This window comes from Phoenix dactylifera, chromosome 11, assembly GCF_009389715.1.
Source record: "Phoenix dactylifera cultivar Barhee BC4 chromosome 11, palm_55x_up_171113_PBpolish2nd_filt_p, whole genome shotgun sequence".
Lineage (NCBI taxonomy): Eukaryota > Viridiplantae > Streptophyta > Magnoliopsida > Arecales > Arecaceae > Phoenix > Phoenix dactylifera.
Genome location: NC_052402.1, coordinates 10254260 through 10272474, shown reverse-complemented (window position 1 = coordinate 10272474; position 18215 = coordinate 10254260). Strand labels below are relative to the sequence as shown.

At 35.6% G+C, this 18215-nt stretch overlaps 1 protein-coding gene across 2 annotated transcripts; it reads right to left on the bottom strand.

The window, feature by feature from the left end:
- Nucleotides 1-166: 166 nt before the first annotated feature.
- On the bottom strand, nt 167-16217 carry LOC103719432. Of its 2 annotated transcripts, XM_008808671.4 has the most exons (14): nt 15968-16217; nt 13622-13766; nt 12253-12320; nt 12081-12134; nt 11879-11962; nt 10478-10563; nt 9471-9551; nt 8862-8992; nt 7492-7533; nt 5033-5109; nt 4847-4937; nt 4685-4766; nt 1049-1121; nt 167-667 (listed from the first exon to the last, which is right to left on the bottom strand). In XM_008808671.4, exons 1-14 carry the CDS (start codon nt 16066-16068, stop codon nt 499-501), a joined length of 1284 nt encoding a protein of 427 aa, XP_008806893.1. In that variant the 5' UTR covers nt 16069-16217; the 3' UTR covers nt 167-498. The 2 variants fall into 2 exon arrangements, with proteins under 2 accessions (XP_008806893.1, XP_026665172.1); XM_026809371.2 differs by lacking the exon at nt 167-667 and having other exon boundaries at nt 1049-1160; nt 15968-16192.
- Nucleotides 16218-18215: the final 1998 nt, after the last annotated feature.

Here is an 18215-nt window from a genome sequence, read left to right as displayed (position 1 = left end):
TTCATTGCTTGTAATCTCTCTCTCTCTCTCTCTCTCTCTCTCTCTCTCTCTCTATATATATATATATATATATATATATATATGTACACACGCCCGACCAAGCATCCAAATTCCAAACCTGGCTCTATGCCTGAGAGGATGTTAGACGAGCAAAAAAATAGACACGGACAAAAAAGCAAAAGCTCCCATTATGTTGACAAATGCAGCAGAAAGAATTTACTAAATAAATACTTGGGACCAAAACACCAATCCACCTTATCCATGATTCGTGCTATCGAGATCAAAATTTACTGTCAGCACAAAACTAGCACACATACAAAAACCCACTTGAGGTGAGTCATTAAGCAGGAGTTAATCATGAACAGCGTTCCTTTTTAGGTAAGAATTACCAGCATTCTTTAGTTGCACCCCCCTGTGAAAGAACTAGATGTTTGTTTGTGAGTCTTCAAGGCAAGGCAATCGCTTGTCAAGTTCCCTGGACTGGCCCAACTCAAAGTTTTAGAAGATCTTGCCAATAGGTTTTAGTTCCCTTGGCAAGCCATCGAAGTTTCCAGAGTCTATTTCCTTTTGAAACATAGGCCGCTTTCCAAAATTCCGAAGAACTCCTTCTGCCAAATGCTCTTTGTTTGGTGTCAACATCACATAATTCGGATCGACCCTTTGATAACTACAATTTTGGGGGAAAACAGATACAAACTAGTTAGCAAAGAATGGATTGATAATGTGAAAAAAAAAAGCACGACCTGCCCTTAGTTTCACCATCCAGCCTCCAAATAAAAACCACGAAGCATTAGTAAAGAAAATTACAATCAGTTGTTGAATTATGCAACTGCTATTTTGTGTATTATTTAGTCTTAAAAATGACAGTGAATAGAAATTTCACCAGCTAATCCCAAATTATGAGACCATAAAATTGTGGTTTTCTCCAACAAAAGACTAAATCAAAAGTCGACAATTATGGAAAGAAAGTATCTTAAGACCATCACAGTTACTATGGCATCAAGATAAATTCTCTAATTATGCAGAAAGAAAAGGTTGAGGAAAGAACCTGGGTTCTCTGAGATCTTCAACTCGGATTCCAAATCCATAAGACGTTGTCCCATGCAAACGGTCATTCATGGCTAGAAACGGAAATCAGCAACAAAGAAATCATTCAACTGCTGCTATCAAATCAAATACAGCATATTATTATACCGAGCTACACAGCATGCCCCAAAGGATGACTCTGCTTGAGAAGAAAAGCAAGGAACCTTGCATAAAATTTCTTTGCAATTAAGGTTAATAGCAGTATAAAGAAGGCAACATGTTGAGCAGAGGGTTTTGTTTACTTTGTTATAGCTAGGGCTTCAAGTGGATCAGATTAGTTAGTATTTGTCTATGGGCCAACTCCAAGATGTCAGAATCCATTCAGATGGAAATCATATAGAATAATGGTGAGAAAGGGGAGACTTTTGCATGGAAACAAAGAAAGATGTATAAATAGGAGAGAATTGGCTATTGTGTGAGAATGCCTTAGAGATTAAAAGGTTAAAATTCTAATTCGGGTAAGCAGAAGGTCTGAGCACTTGAAGGAGAGCAGTGGATACGAGAATCAGTGCATGATGTTATGGGCAAGGAATCAGTGTATTTAATAAAGCATTTGGATTTTCGCTGTCTGAGGACAGAGAGGGAAAGAACCATCTGAGATGATATGGGCATCTGCAAATACAAATCTTAGGAGGTCCACAGAAGATAGGGCATCAAGTTTGTATTTAAGGGCTAGGAAAGACGTAAACAACTAAGATAACATGGATTCAATTTGCAAGAATAAGTTTACAAGAATTTGCAATGGCAACAAATGTAACACTTAAGGAAAGATTGACAAAGACTTACAAAGCAAAAAGCTAAATGATTGAGAAAAGGGTCGACAATTCTGTTAATGACCATTATTATGATTACTATATGTGTAATCCGCACATTGACTTGCACTAATTTCTTGAGAAGGTGAAAGATAAGCAAGTTTTTTTTGAGAGGAATGTTCTTTACCATTGTTTATCAATGAAAAGAAAATTTAAGGATGGAAAAGTAGAGAAGTACAAAGGGCTTAATTTTTTTTCTAAGAGGCCAAAATTTTTTCTTAGCCAAATGTATTGATTTTGAAAGATAATAACAAAAACACTAGTGGATCATAGTAATCCACCAAAATTTAACCACTTCCATTATGACTTCCTCTGCAAAATTTTCTAACTCAACCAAACACAAGATAGATTGCGATTTTCTTCTTGTTTCTTTTCTTTGCTTTTCTTCCTTTGATCTATTTTTTCCTCTTCTTTCATTTTGTTGGCAACTACACAAAGCAAAGTAGAACAGATAGCTGCTTATAGAGAATGAATAAGTTATTACTCTTTATTTAATAAGCTACCCCAACTAAGGATAGTAGCTTTGCTCCTAAAATCAAGCACTCCAATTACATGTTAATGTAAATATAAATTTATCGAACATTACAAATTGATCATATATCAATATCAAAAAACACAAGAAAAGAAACATTTTGTCCCTTGAATGCTTCACATTTTTGACTAATTATTTATCTTCCAACATTCAACAGAGAGAAAAAGACACAGCTATGGTCAAGATGGTACAAATGTAAGGCAACAAAGATATTTTCTGACATTGTTCATGAAGATCTACTAATATGCATATGGTATTTTTTCCCATGTAGGAAAGATGAGATTTTGTTATAGAATGCTCCTATTTTTTTATTTTGTTTGGGCTGTCCTTGGCAAAAAAAATAAAGCAAATTTTTTTAGTATAGAAAAAAAGATACATAGGCACATCATAGGTAAACCTGCAACACTCAGTGGCCATCTTTTACCATGGGATCCTTCTGGACTCATATTTCCTTAACAACAAAAAGGAACAATTTTGGCATCCCTTACCAAATTTGTTTGGGAATGGTATCTTAACAAAAAGGCTAAGAGGGTTCTTATCTTGACCATCAAGTGAAGCATATAGCCACACAATCGTACAACTTAATTTGTGAGCTTCAAGGAAAATGTAAAACTTTCTTCATATATAGGGAACACAGGTGCTTGTCGGATATTATCAAGTACATTAATCAGATACTTCTAGGATATGTTCTGTACACTTACTTTAAGTATCCTATATTTCAAAATAAAAGAGTCTGTATAATTTCCAGATTTTCCTGACATACTTTCTCGACACTTTTTGGGATGAGGAGGAAGGTTTCTTTCTTTATTTGTTTCTTTTTAATCCTTTTGGGATGCATCTTCTTGACCTTTCGTAGATGAATGGCTAATTTAGAGTTAAATGGTGTTGATTTTGTATGCACTGTATGTTACAATTATTGAATTTGAAGAACAACTAAATGATGGAAACTACAGATGTTGATGCTATTGTGTACAATATGGTCTGTTTATTTTGATAACCCATTATGCTTTATGGATGTTTTCTTTTACATATATGTGAAAAAAGTATATGCATTTATTCATTGTTGTATCCTACTTTTTAAAGATTTGCCACACTAGTATATCTGATAAAATGCTATACAAATCCCCTATCCATGCTTCATACTAAAAGCAAGTATCTTCAAGACCTACGTCCCAAAAAATTTCACATGTAGCTAAAGCATTACACATTTGCCAGTTGTAATATTTCACAACAGTTTATGCATCGATTAGCTCTTTAAGTTATGATTTTGCCTGAAAGATGCATTTGCTTTCAGAGACGGATGTGCTTTCAGATATCAAATATGGCCCCTTTGTCCAAATTCATTCCAAATCTAGCTGTAAAAATTGAAAAAAGGAATAGGGAAAATCTATTATTGAAAGCCTTCCCACCATGTGGTTCTCAGCAGATCTGAAATCTTTTCATCTCAGAACCTAATCAAGTCAAATTATCAGCTTGTAGCAAATACAACCAAGCAAAATCCCACTTTATGTTTTACCTCAGTCACTTCTTGTTGACTTCATTAAGTAGCCAACAATCTGACAAGAAATTGTTTTACGTCCTTCAAGGACCACATACCCTGCCCAGACTGTCTAGGCACAATCAGGTTCCTACTGTTAGGAATCTTGCATTCACAAAAGGCCTCCAAAGAAATGTCTTATTTGTACCCAAAATCTTACTCGTGTTGTTCTCCTATATGCTGAATATAGGAATATCATTGACTGCTTCCCCTCTCCTTTGGAAGCTACCTTCCCAAATAGGATAGAAATGTTTTCAACCTGCTCACTTCTTCAGTGAGAGTTTGAGAGGGAGCATTCAAACTATTTGTGGCGCATATACATATTTATTATGCATATAAAAAAACATTATTAATTCACTGTTTTTAATGTGCTAATTTTCTTTTATGAGTGTCTGTTGTAAATCTCCGTCTTTACTAACAGAATATAGAACATGTTCCATTTCTTTTCTCTTCAAATTACATGAAACAAGTATCACCCTTCAATATCGATTACCTAATTATATGTATCCAGGTCGCATTCATGTGGCATTTCTTATGATATGACCTTGGTAAAAGCAATCGATTCTAACAATCTACTGAAAACCTGAAATAACATTATTTAATAAGCTTTTATTTGTAGACCTCCATAAAGTATGTCATAGTGTACTTCTGTATATTGTTTCGATAAGACAACCCATCAATGTAATGCAAATGAAACTTCCAGGCTGCAAAATGTACCTGTAATACTGAATGTAAAGGAAGGTCTCCACCAAGACTTGAATGCTAAAGCTATGGAAGAACTGGAAGGGCCCATTTTTCCCTATAAAAATGGTAAATAAAGTAGTCAAGAAACATATTATCAACAAATAACAGTGATGAAATCAACATATAATGTCTCACCTTCAGTAAGAAGTTTTTATTAGCTTGCCAAGATGCAGCTAATTGGAATGAGGATTCATCCACACTCTCCAATGATTTATCTCCATTGATCCTTGAGAACATGTTCCAACAAAAACTTAGCTGCCCTAATCTAATGAACTGTTTGTCCAAAAAAAAAAGAAAAACTTTCTCAATCATGCAAATTACCTTGTCACTAACTCAAAGCCGAAGTCAATATAATTTGTAATCCCAACTATCTGGTTTTCTTCAAATGGATTAGTCACCTGTGTGGTAGAATGAGCATAAGTTCTACAGTTTCTCCATGCTATCATACACAAGATCCTAAACATCCAAAACTCTCATGCCCAATCAAGACAAAAATACAAACCATGTAAAATAGAAATAATGCAAAAAAAAAAACTACCTCCAATAATGGACATTTATTCAGTTCATTGAGATTGCATATAAAATATACTTAGAGAAGTTATGTTCCATAAAGGGTACTCTACACAATCAGAAACCACTCATCAGCAAAGTGCTATGGACACATAAACCAGTAATGTACATCTGATCAGTGAGTTGACTGTATACAGCATACTTCACAGATGTTTCTTTGTGTGGCAGTCTATATTTTCAGAAACTACTGATTGGAAAGGTGCTCCTGACAGATAAAGCCAGTACAGTCAATTGCACACCAAAGTGCATCAAAGAAATTCCAACATTTGTTAAATTTTTGATAATGGCACGCACATATACAAATGTAAGCAGACCTTAGAACAGTGATCTGGGTTCATGGATTTGTACAAGGCCCTCATTTCTTCATACTTGTCATATACATTCCACTCTGGAAGTTGGACAAGGAGAACAGATTAGGATGCTAAACTTTAACTGGATCATATTACTTCTAAGGGGATTAACAATAAAGATAATATCTGAAACTGATACTCAGCCTGGGGCAGTCCTGACCTACTCCCCTTCTTTCAGGTATCAGGTGGTTTCTAGCATTTTTCTGGTCATTGTCAGCCAAAACCAACCGAAAACAACAGAAACCCACTTTTAATTCAGCTCCTTAATGGGTTAAGGTGTTCCCCATTGCAGTACTTTATAGATATTGATATTTAATACAAGCCACCATCATTCACAATAATAGAAACTTGTATTTTATATAAAATAATATAACATTCTGTAGTGCCTTTTAGTTGAGTAGCCAGATATCCTTGGAGCAAAATGGTAAATATTGCTAAGATAGCAGAAACTTGGATTCCACTATACTGAACAAAACCAAGTTTTCAAACCTTATCATGGGAAATGAAAGAATAATTGAACTCTCGTTGAAAGGATTCTACTACTCAACTCAGCTCAACCAAGCATCAATCCCTACCTAGTTGGGGTCGGCTAAATGAATCCTTTTCCACCTTTCTGCTCAAGTTAGGACCATACTTTCTAAAAGATGTTAAGATATCAAGCCCTTCCTATCTACTTCCCGATGTGATTTTTAGTTTACCTCTAGCCCTCTTCATTCCTTCTACATATGTCAAATCACTCCTTGGTACTTGTGTATCCCCATGCCTACGTTGTAAATATCTAAACCATCTAAGTTTTCCTTCTCTCAATTTGTTCTCAATTCATGCCACCTTTACCTCTTTATGAATGACTTCATTACTTATTCTATCTTTTCTTATATTATCACACATCCATCTCCATGTTGATAGATAGACAACCAATGGATGTGCTATCATTTATTTTCTAAATAGAGAGATAGTGTAGTCAGGAAACTTTGCTAAACAAAATCAAGATATAGGAAACCTTTTCATTATAGACCAGCCAGTATTGATTACATGCTTCATCTAGGTGGGGAGACCTCATCAAATAAGGAACTTATCGGACCTTTAATATCTCACTACATAATGGGAGAAGCATTGGGGTCAAAGTCTGCTATGTTGGAACCGGGGCCCGAACCGGTAGTCCAGTGGCACGGGTCGGTATGCCCCCATACCGTTTTATGCTAGGCCTATGCCGTCACAGAAGAGGAGGCGGGGGAGACGGAGAACGGGAGAGAGGAAAAGAGAGAGAAAGAAGGAGGAGAGAGGGAGGGAGAGAGAAAGAGGGTGGTGGAGGGCTGCAGAGGAGGATCGACGGAGGGCCACGTGGAGGGACACTTGCCGACTTCACTTAAATATCACAAAATTAAAAAGGAGACCCCTCTGGGGCCCCTGTTTCAAACGAAACAGGGGACCGGAGGAGGAGCCCCTCTTCCGCGGCCCTCCGCATGGCTCGCCGGCCTCCGTAGCCCTCTCTCTTCCTTCCTTTTCCTCTCCCTCCCTCCCTGCTCGCTCTCTCTTTTCCTCTCTTTCCTCTCCTTCTCCCCCTCCGTCAGATGCTTTTCGTTTCAGTTGCCGGACCCGCGATCTGCCGCTGGTACGGCTTGGTACTCTCTGAACTGCCCGATTCGGGACAGTTCCGCCGACCTTGATTGAGGTAGATAAGAGAAAAGACAAATGCATGAAAGTCTCACTATTTGGGTGTCAATGGCATGTGGCCCAATTCCAAGCATTATGAATAGTATAGACTGGCATGCTAATGAGAATACTATAATGAATTAACTATTATACAGAAAAGAAATTATTACTCTAGTAGATTATCTAAAATATGTAAGATAATCTTACCCTTCTCTGTACCACAGCATGCTGATAAAATGATGCAATAAGCTGCAAATGAAAAAAATAATAAATGCATAAATAAGTGCAGAAGAAAGATAAATGCTGAAGGATATTTTATTAAATTGCTAATAAAAATGAAAAGTTAAGATACAGATTTTTCTGTCAAGATATAGTCCATTAACAAAGTTATCCAAACAACATAAGTTACTCAATTATCATAACCGTATATGCACAATCAAGATGACTTCTATGAATCATTCCTTACCTTCCTCTATTTAATTTTATCATTATTTTCTTCTCTTTTTAAGATATCTGGTACTAGTGCATGGTCGAAGAAGCTTCCAGGCAATTTTGGAGATCATATAAACCAGCTTGACACAAGAATTTAATCTTATACCCAATGTACCGATAAGCTGAATCTCTCATTTCCTTAATCCCTAGTTGCAAACAGTTCTTTTCACTCCCCTGTTTGATTTATTTCAGTTGTTTCACTAATTCCAGTTTATGCTTTTACCTCGTTCCTTTTTATTAATGCTGCTTGAACTCATTGCTTTTTTTTTAATAAACTTCTTCCTAACTCCATCTACTACTTTAGTGACTAAAGGCGAGTTTTTCCCCACAAATGTCTTGTTTTGGGAGTGAGTTTCCAGAAAACGCTTAAGAAAAGCCAAGATCTCAAATTAGAGATCATGACATACTAACATATACACAGATCAAGCTTATAGGTGGAGGGATGGGGCCCCAACATATGGACACTTTCTTTCCAGATATAAAGATTTACAGGCATGCATTTACAAGTAACATGAACCCAAAGAATTAATGCTGGTAATTATCTTAATACAACCACCAAGTGCTTGCACGGACAGTATCCACTAGGGCAAGTGTTCAAGGGTCGATTCCGGCTGCAGTCAGCTCACAAGGTTAGGGTCAGTATAGAGCAGAAAAGGCAGTGATTAGCCCCTTCGAGTCTTAAAAAAAAGTTGCATCGATTGATGCCAGAACAGTGAATAGTAAAGTAGTGCAACATGTGTACTGAATCTAAAGCTATGAAAAAAAATAAGTTATGATCTGAATACTTTTTTTGAGAGAGAATAACATGATCACAATTTCAATGGAATGTCCAAAGCTTTATGAATGGTTCATAAAACTCCTTGAGATTCAGATTATCAACCAAATAGCAAGATTTTAACCTCACGATGCAACATTAGTGCAACATTAGTAATCTTCCAACGAAAAATCAAAGTACCACGCAAGCCCTTTTTCTGATTCCTATGCAGTAAAAAACCCCATAAAGTTGCTTAGAAGAGGCTAACAGAATTCTAAACAATTATTATCACGCTTAAAAGAATTATAAAATCATGGAGAGGAAGACAAACCTGTGAACTTCTAGCAAGCTCAAGACTGAAATTAAATGAAGGACACAATGGGCTGCTTGAACCTAATCCATAACCAATAGCACAACTCCAGTTCTTCAAGTCTTTGAAGTTCAAAGGGTGTTTGCCTTCATCTAATAAAGTATAACAGAAATAAAAGAAGCCATAAATGATGTTGACAATTAATTCCATCTTTATTGCACTACTTTAGTTTATTGTGCATTTTGGTGAACGTCAATTGTAGAGCAAACTATTCATTACCAAAAGCATCATACCAGGGCTAAGTGAAATGGTGAGTTGAGCAATGAAGAATGTAAGTGTTTTGATAAATATTTCCCATTCTTCCCTTTACAAACTTTATCAATGAAGTTAATTTAGTTAATTGAGATAAACCAACCATTAATAATCATGACTTGAGCATGCAAGTTTTAATATATATACTAAATAAAAGACCTACACGCTCGTACATATAGGCCTATTGTTTAGTAACATATTAAGATGGAAGCAATAAATTAGAATGAAAAGTGTGATAACAACAAGCTGTTTTTTTCCTTATAGAAATTCATATGCAAGAAGTGCCTCGTAGACTTTATTACATCAATTTCAACTCACAAGGTGGGATGTACTTCAATCCTACACTTAATTTCCCAAGCCTGCCGACTAGCCATGCACAGATTGGAGTATCACCAGACACTGCAAAAGAAGAATTACCAGTAATACTATGCAATAAGAGAGAAGGATAGTTAAATCATATAACAGAATTCACAAGATCCAGCCAACCAAACAAAAGTTAAACTTCAAATCAGAATGAATCCAAACTTTAGTAGAAAGGTGTGTCAATAACTTTAGGGAGTCATATGAGAATAAAGGAAACAAGCAAATGAAAAACAAGTATAGCTTAAATGTCATCATATATGCACACTTGCCTACATCAGACATCTCTTAGCTTAATCTCGACAAGCATAAATGAAACTACACAAGATATCTAGTACAAAATTTCAACGGCCAAGGCACAAATAAAAACATCACGTATCTGCAAGAAGTATCCACTTTCGACAACATTGATAAAAGCATCTTTATCCAGGCAGATGGCTGCATTTAACAGAAAAATGCTATCTAAATAGCATTGCCCATGTTTAGACCTCGAGTACCTTCAGCGATATTCCATATAAGAATGAAAAATTATCCTTAATAAGTAAACCTTTGTTCTTCAACATTAACCAAATTGCCTTTGTCATGATTTGCATCGAGATTTCTTGATGATGAAAGGAAACAGCTGTATTATTCTTTCTCCTACTCAAGTTTTTAGTTCTATATCTAAGAATCAATATATAGTTAAAACATGTTTCAAACTGACTTTTTTTATTTCTCAGCTCTCCATGCTGCTGTGCAAGATTGATAGAAAATCGTCCTAGAAGTTCATGAATCTATCAGACAGCATGTAATTCAAGTTCTATTTATAACTCCCAAAGAAATAATGCTTTTGCGAACTATTATTAGCAAACCTATATGAGAGGTTGATAAATAACAGACAACATGAGTTTAAAGATGGCACACATTTAAGGGATTTAAATCAGAATTCAAAAGAGAAATCAGTTAAATATATGGTTGTCACTTACAAGGAAATGGCATAAATGAGGTTCCGATGGATAGATTTTCTGATCCATATCTCAAGCCCATAACACCATAATCTTCTGGAAGTGCCCTGCCTATGCAATTAAACTTGAGAACCACATAAAACTGTACACAAACTATTTTGAAATTGACAAGAAATCTAAAAGTTGAGCAATGTACATTAGTTCAAGTCGCTGAAACTAAATTTCACAATGAGAAAGAACCACAAAGAATATTATTATTTAGAGCTTGAAGATTAACAACAAAAACAACAACAGCAATAAAGGACTGTTAAAATGCCCTAAATCAGGCAATTCGGGTCATCCTAAATAGAACCAGTCAGGAATCAGGAGGGTTCAGCCACCCAAGATGAAATACCCATGAATCCAACTAGAACCGGACCAAACGAAGTAGAATTGACAAGTTCCGCCCTGTTTTGGATGGCTCTAACGTGATTCATCCTGGCCAAATTGGGTCTTTGTTAAAATCACAATCCCCTCCTTGCATTCAATCTCTCTCTCTCTCTCTCTCTCTCTCTCTCTCTCTCTCTCTCTCTTCTCTCCTCTTCGAACCCTAGCCGTCACCCTTGAGATCTCTTGCCCTCTCTCTCTCCCTCAATCCCTCTACCTCACCATCCCCCTAATCTCCTCCTTTCTTCTGGCAACGATGCTACAGGGGACCTTGCCGATGGCTCCAGCCTTGATCGATGATCTTCGGACCCTGATTGATGACCTTTGGCCCTCGATTAACGACCACCAGCACCCGATCAATGACGTCAAGCCCGATCGACGAGCTTCGGCCTCCAATCAATGATCTGCGGTCCTGATCGATGAGCTCTAACCCCAATCAATGATATCCGATCCCAATCTGCCTCCCTTTCTCTAGTAGGACCTTCTTCCCCTTCACTCTCCACCTTCTTCTTCTCTCTTTTGTGCTCATTGGTGCCAAACCATACCATAACGACCAATACGGGTCACGTTACCAATTTTTGAATCTTGATAGTAATAGAAATAGTAACATAATTAGAAACAATAAATAATAATAATAATAATAGTAATAACAAATGATTAAGAAAGAGTATAGAAGATCAAAAGAAACTGATACATTCCCAAAGTAGCATTGTAATTGGAAATGAATCACTAGATTGCACTTTACAATAAATCAATGATGTATGATTTTAACAACTTTCACATAATTTATTTTAGGTCTTTCCTTTCTCTTTCTCAAAGAGAACTTTATAATATGAGACAATATGAAAAATATGAAAAAAATTTCAAATTATGTGAGAGAAAAGATAGTAAAAAAACCATTATTTCTCCAATGAATATTAATGATAAAAGTTAATATCTAACAATTTGATAAATAACATGACCAGGAGATTCAATATGACAAATTAAAGAACAAACCTTTTTGTTATTATCAAAGGAAATATACCAAAAGCTCCAAATTGATATCTAGGGTAGTAAGCACATGACCTCAAACGCAGTATGCTGACAAACAAGACATAATACAATTGAAAATGAAAGATTAGCACATCTAACAATTTAAGGTGAAAACTAACATCTATTTGAGGAAAGTAGATGTCTCTTCCAATGATTAGATTCTTACGGATCAGAAGTAGATACCATAAGGTCCATAAATGTATGAGGATCATCCAAGTCCCTATAAAAGAGAAAGCCAAAATGAAAATAGCAACCTCATTTGTTGATCATTGATGCAAATATAATGCTTGATTGGTATTAGAATGTTAAACAGAAAACTTATTGATAACAAGCACAACTTTTGCCAGCGGAATATTGCATTTCCTTCAACAGCCTTCCCAGATTTCTGATCAAGGGAACCTGACACCTTAAAAATATTAAGGCAAGCAACATTTCATTTGCTAAAGAGCAAAAAATCTTGTATTCTATTTAAAATTTGCCAGAATAATGCAGGACAACTGTGACCAATACCTCTGCATGTACAATGAAAAGAAAGAAAAAGCAATCAACTGAAACAACTGATAGCACCACACACTTGGCCTTCATTCCATTAGCTTGGCAAACTAAAGCATCATATTTGGCAGATAAGTAGAGATAGTGGTATAAATTATAATAATACAAGGTGTTACACAAATGGATTAAGATCAGGCTCAAAGATCGTCTTCAACCTAAAATGATATGGCAGAATTGAAGAGATCATGCGGCCTGGTGGAAGAGAGAGAGTATGAAAGTGTGCAAATGATCAAAGTAAAGAATAAGAAAAGTTCAGAAGTACTGAATAAATTAAGAAGGGAAACAGGTCCCCCTATCATAAGCTGCTGAAAAGGCGGAGGTAGGGGATGAAGGCATCCATAAAGGAATGGATCAGTTTTTCCTACAAGTGAACAGAAAAAATGCGTTGGCTCAAGATATGTCCATATAGTTCATCTGACAAAAGGCTGGTAAAAGTATAAGTTTCAACCCCTAGGAACAACCATGAAGATATTTGATGGCCCGGAAAATCAAGAACTTCAAGCTTGCACACTATATAAACAAGCATGCACTTGCTCAAGATGAGGTCATGACGAGGGGAAAACTGACTTGATTTATATTACATGACCATAACCATAAGAACAAACAAATAAGTGCAACTTGTTTTAAAGATGAGGATGTCGAAAAGGTCAGACTACTACTAGTACTATTACTATTTTATTGTTACTATTGTTGTTGCTGTTGCTGTTGATGCTGCTTATGCAAAGAATCCTTAATGTTGGAGCTAATTTGTGTGCATCTCCTTTTTTCAGAGAAAGCAAAGTCAAGAACAGTTGTATTGTAAGAATAACATATTTGTAGTCTAAAAACACTTCATTGCTTTGATTTCTTGTAATTGACGGTCACGTTGCCTTTTCAAAATAGAAAACAGTATAGGTACAGAATATGAGTATAAAAATGTTGAAGGCATAGTTGTGTAGTTAATAACGTCAAACAGAAAAACCAGGCTCCTAGCAGATCTAACAGGCAAGTCAAAATGAACAAAAACAGAAGGTGCTCCTTTGTTATGCCAAAAACTCCTAATTGGAATCAGGATTCTCAATACATCTACTCTTTAAGTGAGGGAAAAAAATCAAAAGGAATCAAGGAATGATTTATATAACAATCATGAAATGCCATCTAAAGCTTGTTGGATACAGTTGCAATTAAATCCACATGAGGATCCTCCAATGGTTTTAGCATGATTCTTGTGTTAAGATTCCTTGCTTGCTCAAAGTAGTCCTCGAAAAGGGAACACAATGCAAGCTTCCCAAATAGTAAGTCATAAGCTGGAACTAACATCCTGTATCACCATAGAGAAAAATGAAGTTCAGTAGATTTCAAGATTAACCCAGAGTGGAATAAATAGTGATCACTTGATGCAACCTGTGATCGTCCTATAATGGTTAAAAGGTAAAGAAAAATACAACTCAATATGTAGAGGCAGCAAAGGTTCAATATCATCATATATTTCTTATACCTTTAGTTTCCCTCTTTTTCCTGTAACAGATAAGCATGCTTTGACCCTATGACTTTAAGTTGTAAAAAATCATATCAAAGACTAAAGTATTAGAACATGATATTCCATATTTTTTAACAGATTCTAGTTTGTAGCTCAAAAAACAGTGAATATACACTTGGTGTTTTCCATATTGAAAGGTATGGATATCATGTATTTTGCTAGTAGTACAAATCACAGAGTCTGAGTTGATACTTAGAATCAATAATATGCAAAACGAAAAATAATTTGTTGCTTGTATATTTATGTCCAAGGTCTTTATATCTTAGCGATAGAAGCAAGTTGATATAGCATGAATTGATTTAAAGATAATGACATTGAAGGATCAAATCACAGTTTTGAACAAATAATTCAAATTGTAATCGCTATTGTACTATTGCAAAATCACAAATATATGATTCTTTCATCTGTGATTTAATTAGAGGATGATTATGTTAAGGCTTGATATACATTGTTAACCTTTTCCTAATAGCTTAAGCTTTTGGGATTTAGGACTTAGTTAACATAGTATCACAAAGGTAATTCCCCATTTAGGAAGACTTTTCTCTAGATCGCCTGTTTGGTATCATGAGTCCTTTCTTTTCTTGACTTGTTCTCAGTTGCATTTGAGACATTCTTGACTCGTTATCTTGAGTTGTTCTTGACTTGTTTATTCCTTCACACGCATAATCCAGGCCGAACATGATGAAGGGTGTTACAACTCAACTCAATTAAGTCTTAATCCGAAATTAGTCAGGATCGGCTAAAAAAGAGCACCCTTGTGCATGAAGTTCCCACCACTGTAGGGTTTAGGGAGTGTCCGATGTACACTACCTTACCCCGTGTCTTGAGAAGCTGTTTTTGTATTTCAAACTCGTGACACCCAAGTCACAATAGAGCAATCTTACCGTTGCATCAAGGTTCGCTTTCATTCGTGACAGGAGTATTAAGGTCTAATATACATTGTTGGCCCCTCCCCCAACAGTTCAAGTTGTTAAGCTCTACTAGTTAATTAACATATTAAAGTGAGATCCGCCTACACTTTGGATGTCAACATCTTTAAGGATATGTAAGAGATTCCAGTTGAGTGGACCGAAGGAAGAAACTCCTCTCTCTGCTAAAATCATTTCAGTAAGAAGTGCAAAAAATTGGCTGCATTATTATGTAAAAATAGGAAACTAGACAGGACTATCATGGACAGTATTGAGTGAAGTCCCAGCTAGCTAAATATCTATCAAGTCTCTGAAGGACTGGATTTCAAGCAACAAGTTTTAAGAGAAAATTATTTCCAACGTTAATTCTAAAGTATTTTAAAGCCATGCAGCCAAACCACATGGCCAATAAATGGTTATGCACACCACTGTACCTATAACAATGCTCATTATCAACATATTAACCACTTAGCATCAATAACTGAAAGGCATCGATTAATATTCCCTACTAAATCATCAAAATTGCATAAATCTTCTCAAACTTCGACTGATCTGCAACTTCTTACTAATCTATTTTCAAGTTCCTTTGCATACAAACTCTATCTTTACCCATGGGTAACTAATCTCCTGCCAGAATTATCAAATAATATCACCAACTTACAAAAAAGTTTAACAAATCCAAATATTGGCAAACCAGAACGGCTACAAACCAAGAATATCAATTCAACATGGCGAGACGTCGGAACACTAAGTATCTGAAAAACAATGTCATGCACCAAAAAAACAAATAGGTGTCATGCATTCTGAGGTACATTATTAAGTACAAAGAACCAGACTAAATTCCATCAAAATAAACCCAAAACCATAAAAAAATACGGCCCGCGGGGGGTTTGGTGTGTGTGGGTGGGTTGGATTTCTAAGATTAGTGCAGAAAAACAGGAACTCTCAGCAGAGACGAGCGACGGCAACAAAAGTAAGCCATCTGGTTCAGTAAATGAATCGAGAATAATCAGAAAAGGAGAGAAGAAAAGCATGAAAACCGGGGGGGAAACCAAAGAAGAAGAAGAAGAGAACCTGGTGCGCGCCGAGAGGGGAGGGAAGTCGAAGATGGGGGGAACCAGCACCATGGGCGGTGGAGGCTCCTTGTTGAAGAAAGAACTCATCAAATTGCCCATCGCTCCCTCTCTCGCTCTCAATCTCTCCCTTTCCCACTGCGGGTGAAGCCAGAAATCAATATCGGAAAGAATGAGAGCTGAGGTACGCCGACTGACCCTCGCTCCTGTTCCCGGGGATCCCGCTTTTTTCTCTTCAACTCGGACGACCAGTTCTCTGCACCATCAGTATTTAAAAAAAAAAGAAATAAAAATAAATACTATCTACGCATGACTTTACGCCGCGGAAAATTTTTATTTATTTTATAACTATGTAAAAACTGAAAAACTAATTTTATTGTATAATAAAATTTAAATCATCATAACATTCGAGTTTCGACACGCTCAGTTCTACCACTACATTTACCCCCTCCAACCAAATATAAAAATATATAACTTATCCTAATAAATCCTGTCCCTTCAAATTTGTCTGAATAGATCAATCATATCCTTTTCAAACTTATTTCATAACCAATGCTATCTTATGTTTGAACATCAAAGTTTTATTTCCCTGAAATCTAGAATACATGCAATACACATGAGACTAGGACGGAAGTCTATGATGCTGCATTAATATTAATATTAAAGTTTCTTTGGTTATTAATATTAATATTAGGAATATAAAAACAATGTTAATGGTTTGCAACAATGTGACGAGAAGAATTGATAACTATAATTTCTTAAGCAAAAGCTAATTAATTGCAGTATAGCTTTTGAAAACGACACTTGAGATAGCTCTCTCTAAATATAAATGAACATCCATGATAGTTCGCATGCATATAGTGTGGCGAGTATATTATCATTTTTGAAGATACATTTCTTTAACTTCCATCTCTTATCATTAGAGAAGGTTTTTCTATTCATGATAATGTGGACATGAATTTTCATATTTTGGAAAGCTTCAAAAAATAACGTGATATTCTGAAGTTTGAGTTTAGGGCAAATAGATGAGCTTGGCATATGCAACCTGACTATTGTCTAATTATGAGATTTTCTTAATTTTTATATATTTTAATCGAATACACTCATCAACTTCGGGAGATGTAATTAATAGTCTTGCTTTTCTCCCTAACAATTGAACACATGTTATATATATATATATTGCAAATGAGAGTGATTATATTAAGTAGATACAAGCAACCACACGTCACCAATGGAGTGGCCCTAAAAGCGATGAGAGTTACTATGAATATAAGGCAGTACATTTAAAAATATTTTTATTACAATACAATTTAATAAAATATTGTTTATTTTACTTTAATTTCCTATTAAAGAGAAAAGATTTAACTATTAAAACCTCAGAAGGTAATTACCATTTCATGATAAAGATAAATTTTCTACAAGTATAATAAATGGTGATAGTAAAACAACCATATGTTCTGTCTTGACGGTAACATAAACGGGCCGAGGTTAGATTTTGCAGTCCAAGAGTAATAGGGAAGTATTTTCAGATCAAAAGTCTAAAGCCCAAACAAACCAATCCAGTTACGAAACTAGATCGAATAAGGGCCTGGTTGACTTGTCTTCTGGTCAGACTGGCTTGTCTTGTCCAGGTTTAATAACTATACTAAAAATAAACAAGTAATCATGATTATATACATTGCTAATGCTTGAACAAATTGTTCGTAGAAGTACATTAAAAGATGAATGAACCATTGCTGAAAAGTCCAGTTGTGATCATAGCTGTTGCTAAAAGATAGGCAAATTTTTACTAAAAGCATCCAATTAATACAATTGTAAATATCATTAATGATATGTTTTAGCATTAGTTATGTAAGCTGTTGCTAATCCGTCACTAGTAACAAGACTCTGTGATGGGTTTACTATTCCTACTAAAATTTTAGCAATAGTCTTTTGGAAGGGTTTTTTAGTAAGGATTTTTTTTTCATCATTAAATAAAACATATGTGGTATTATCATTGTTGTGCTTGGAATTATTCTCACCATTTTTGGAGCAAAAATGCTTGAGTAGTTTAAAAATGTAACTCCAAATGTCCCTTAGTGAAAAAGTCGAGGTATTTCAAATTATTTCAAATGATACAAGTTTTGGATAAGGATCTATAACGCACTAGAACGTCCTTGTTGACGATCCTTTACCCCGACAACATCTACAGCTCCTCGAATAATATCTTACACCCAATAAATCCTTAACCTTTCCTCCTCTTACTAATG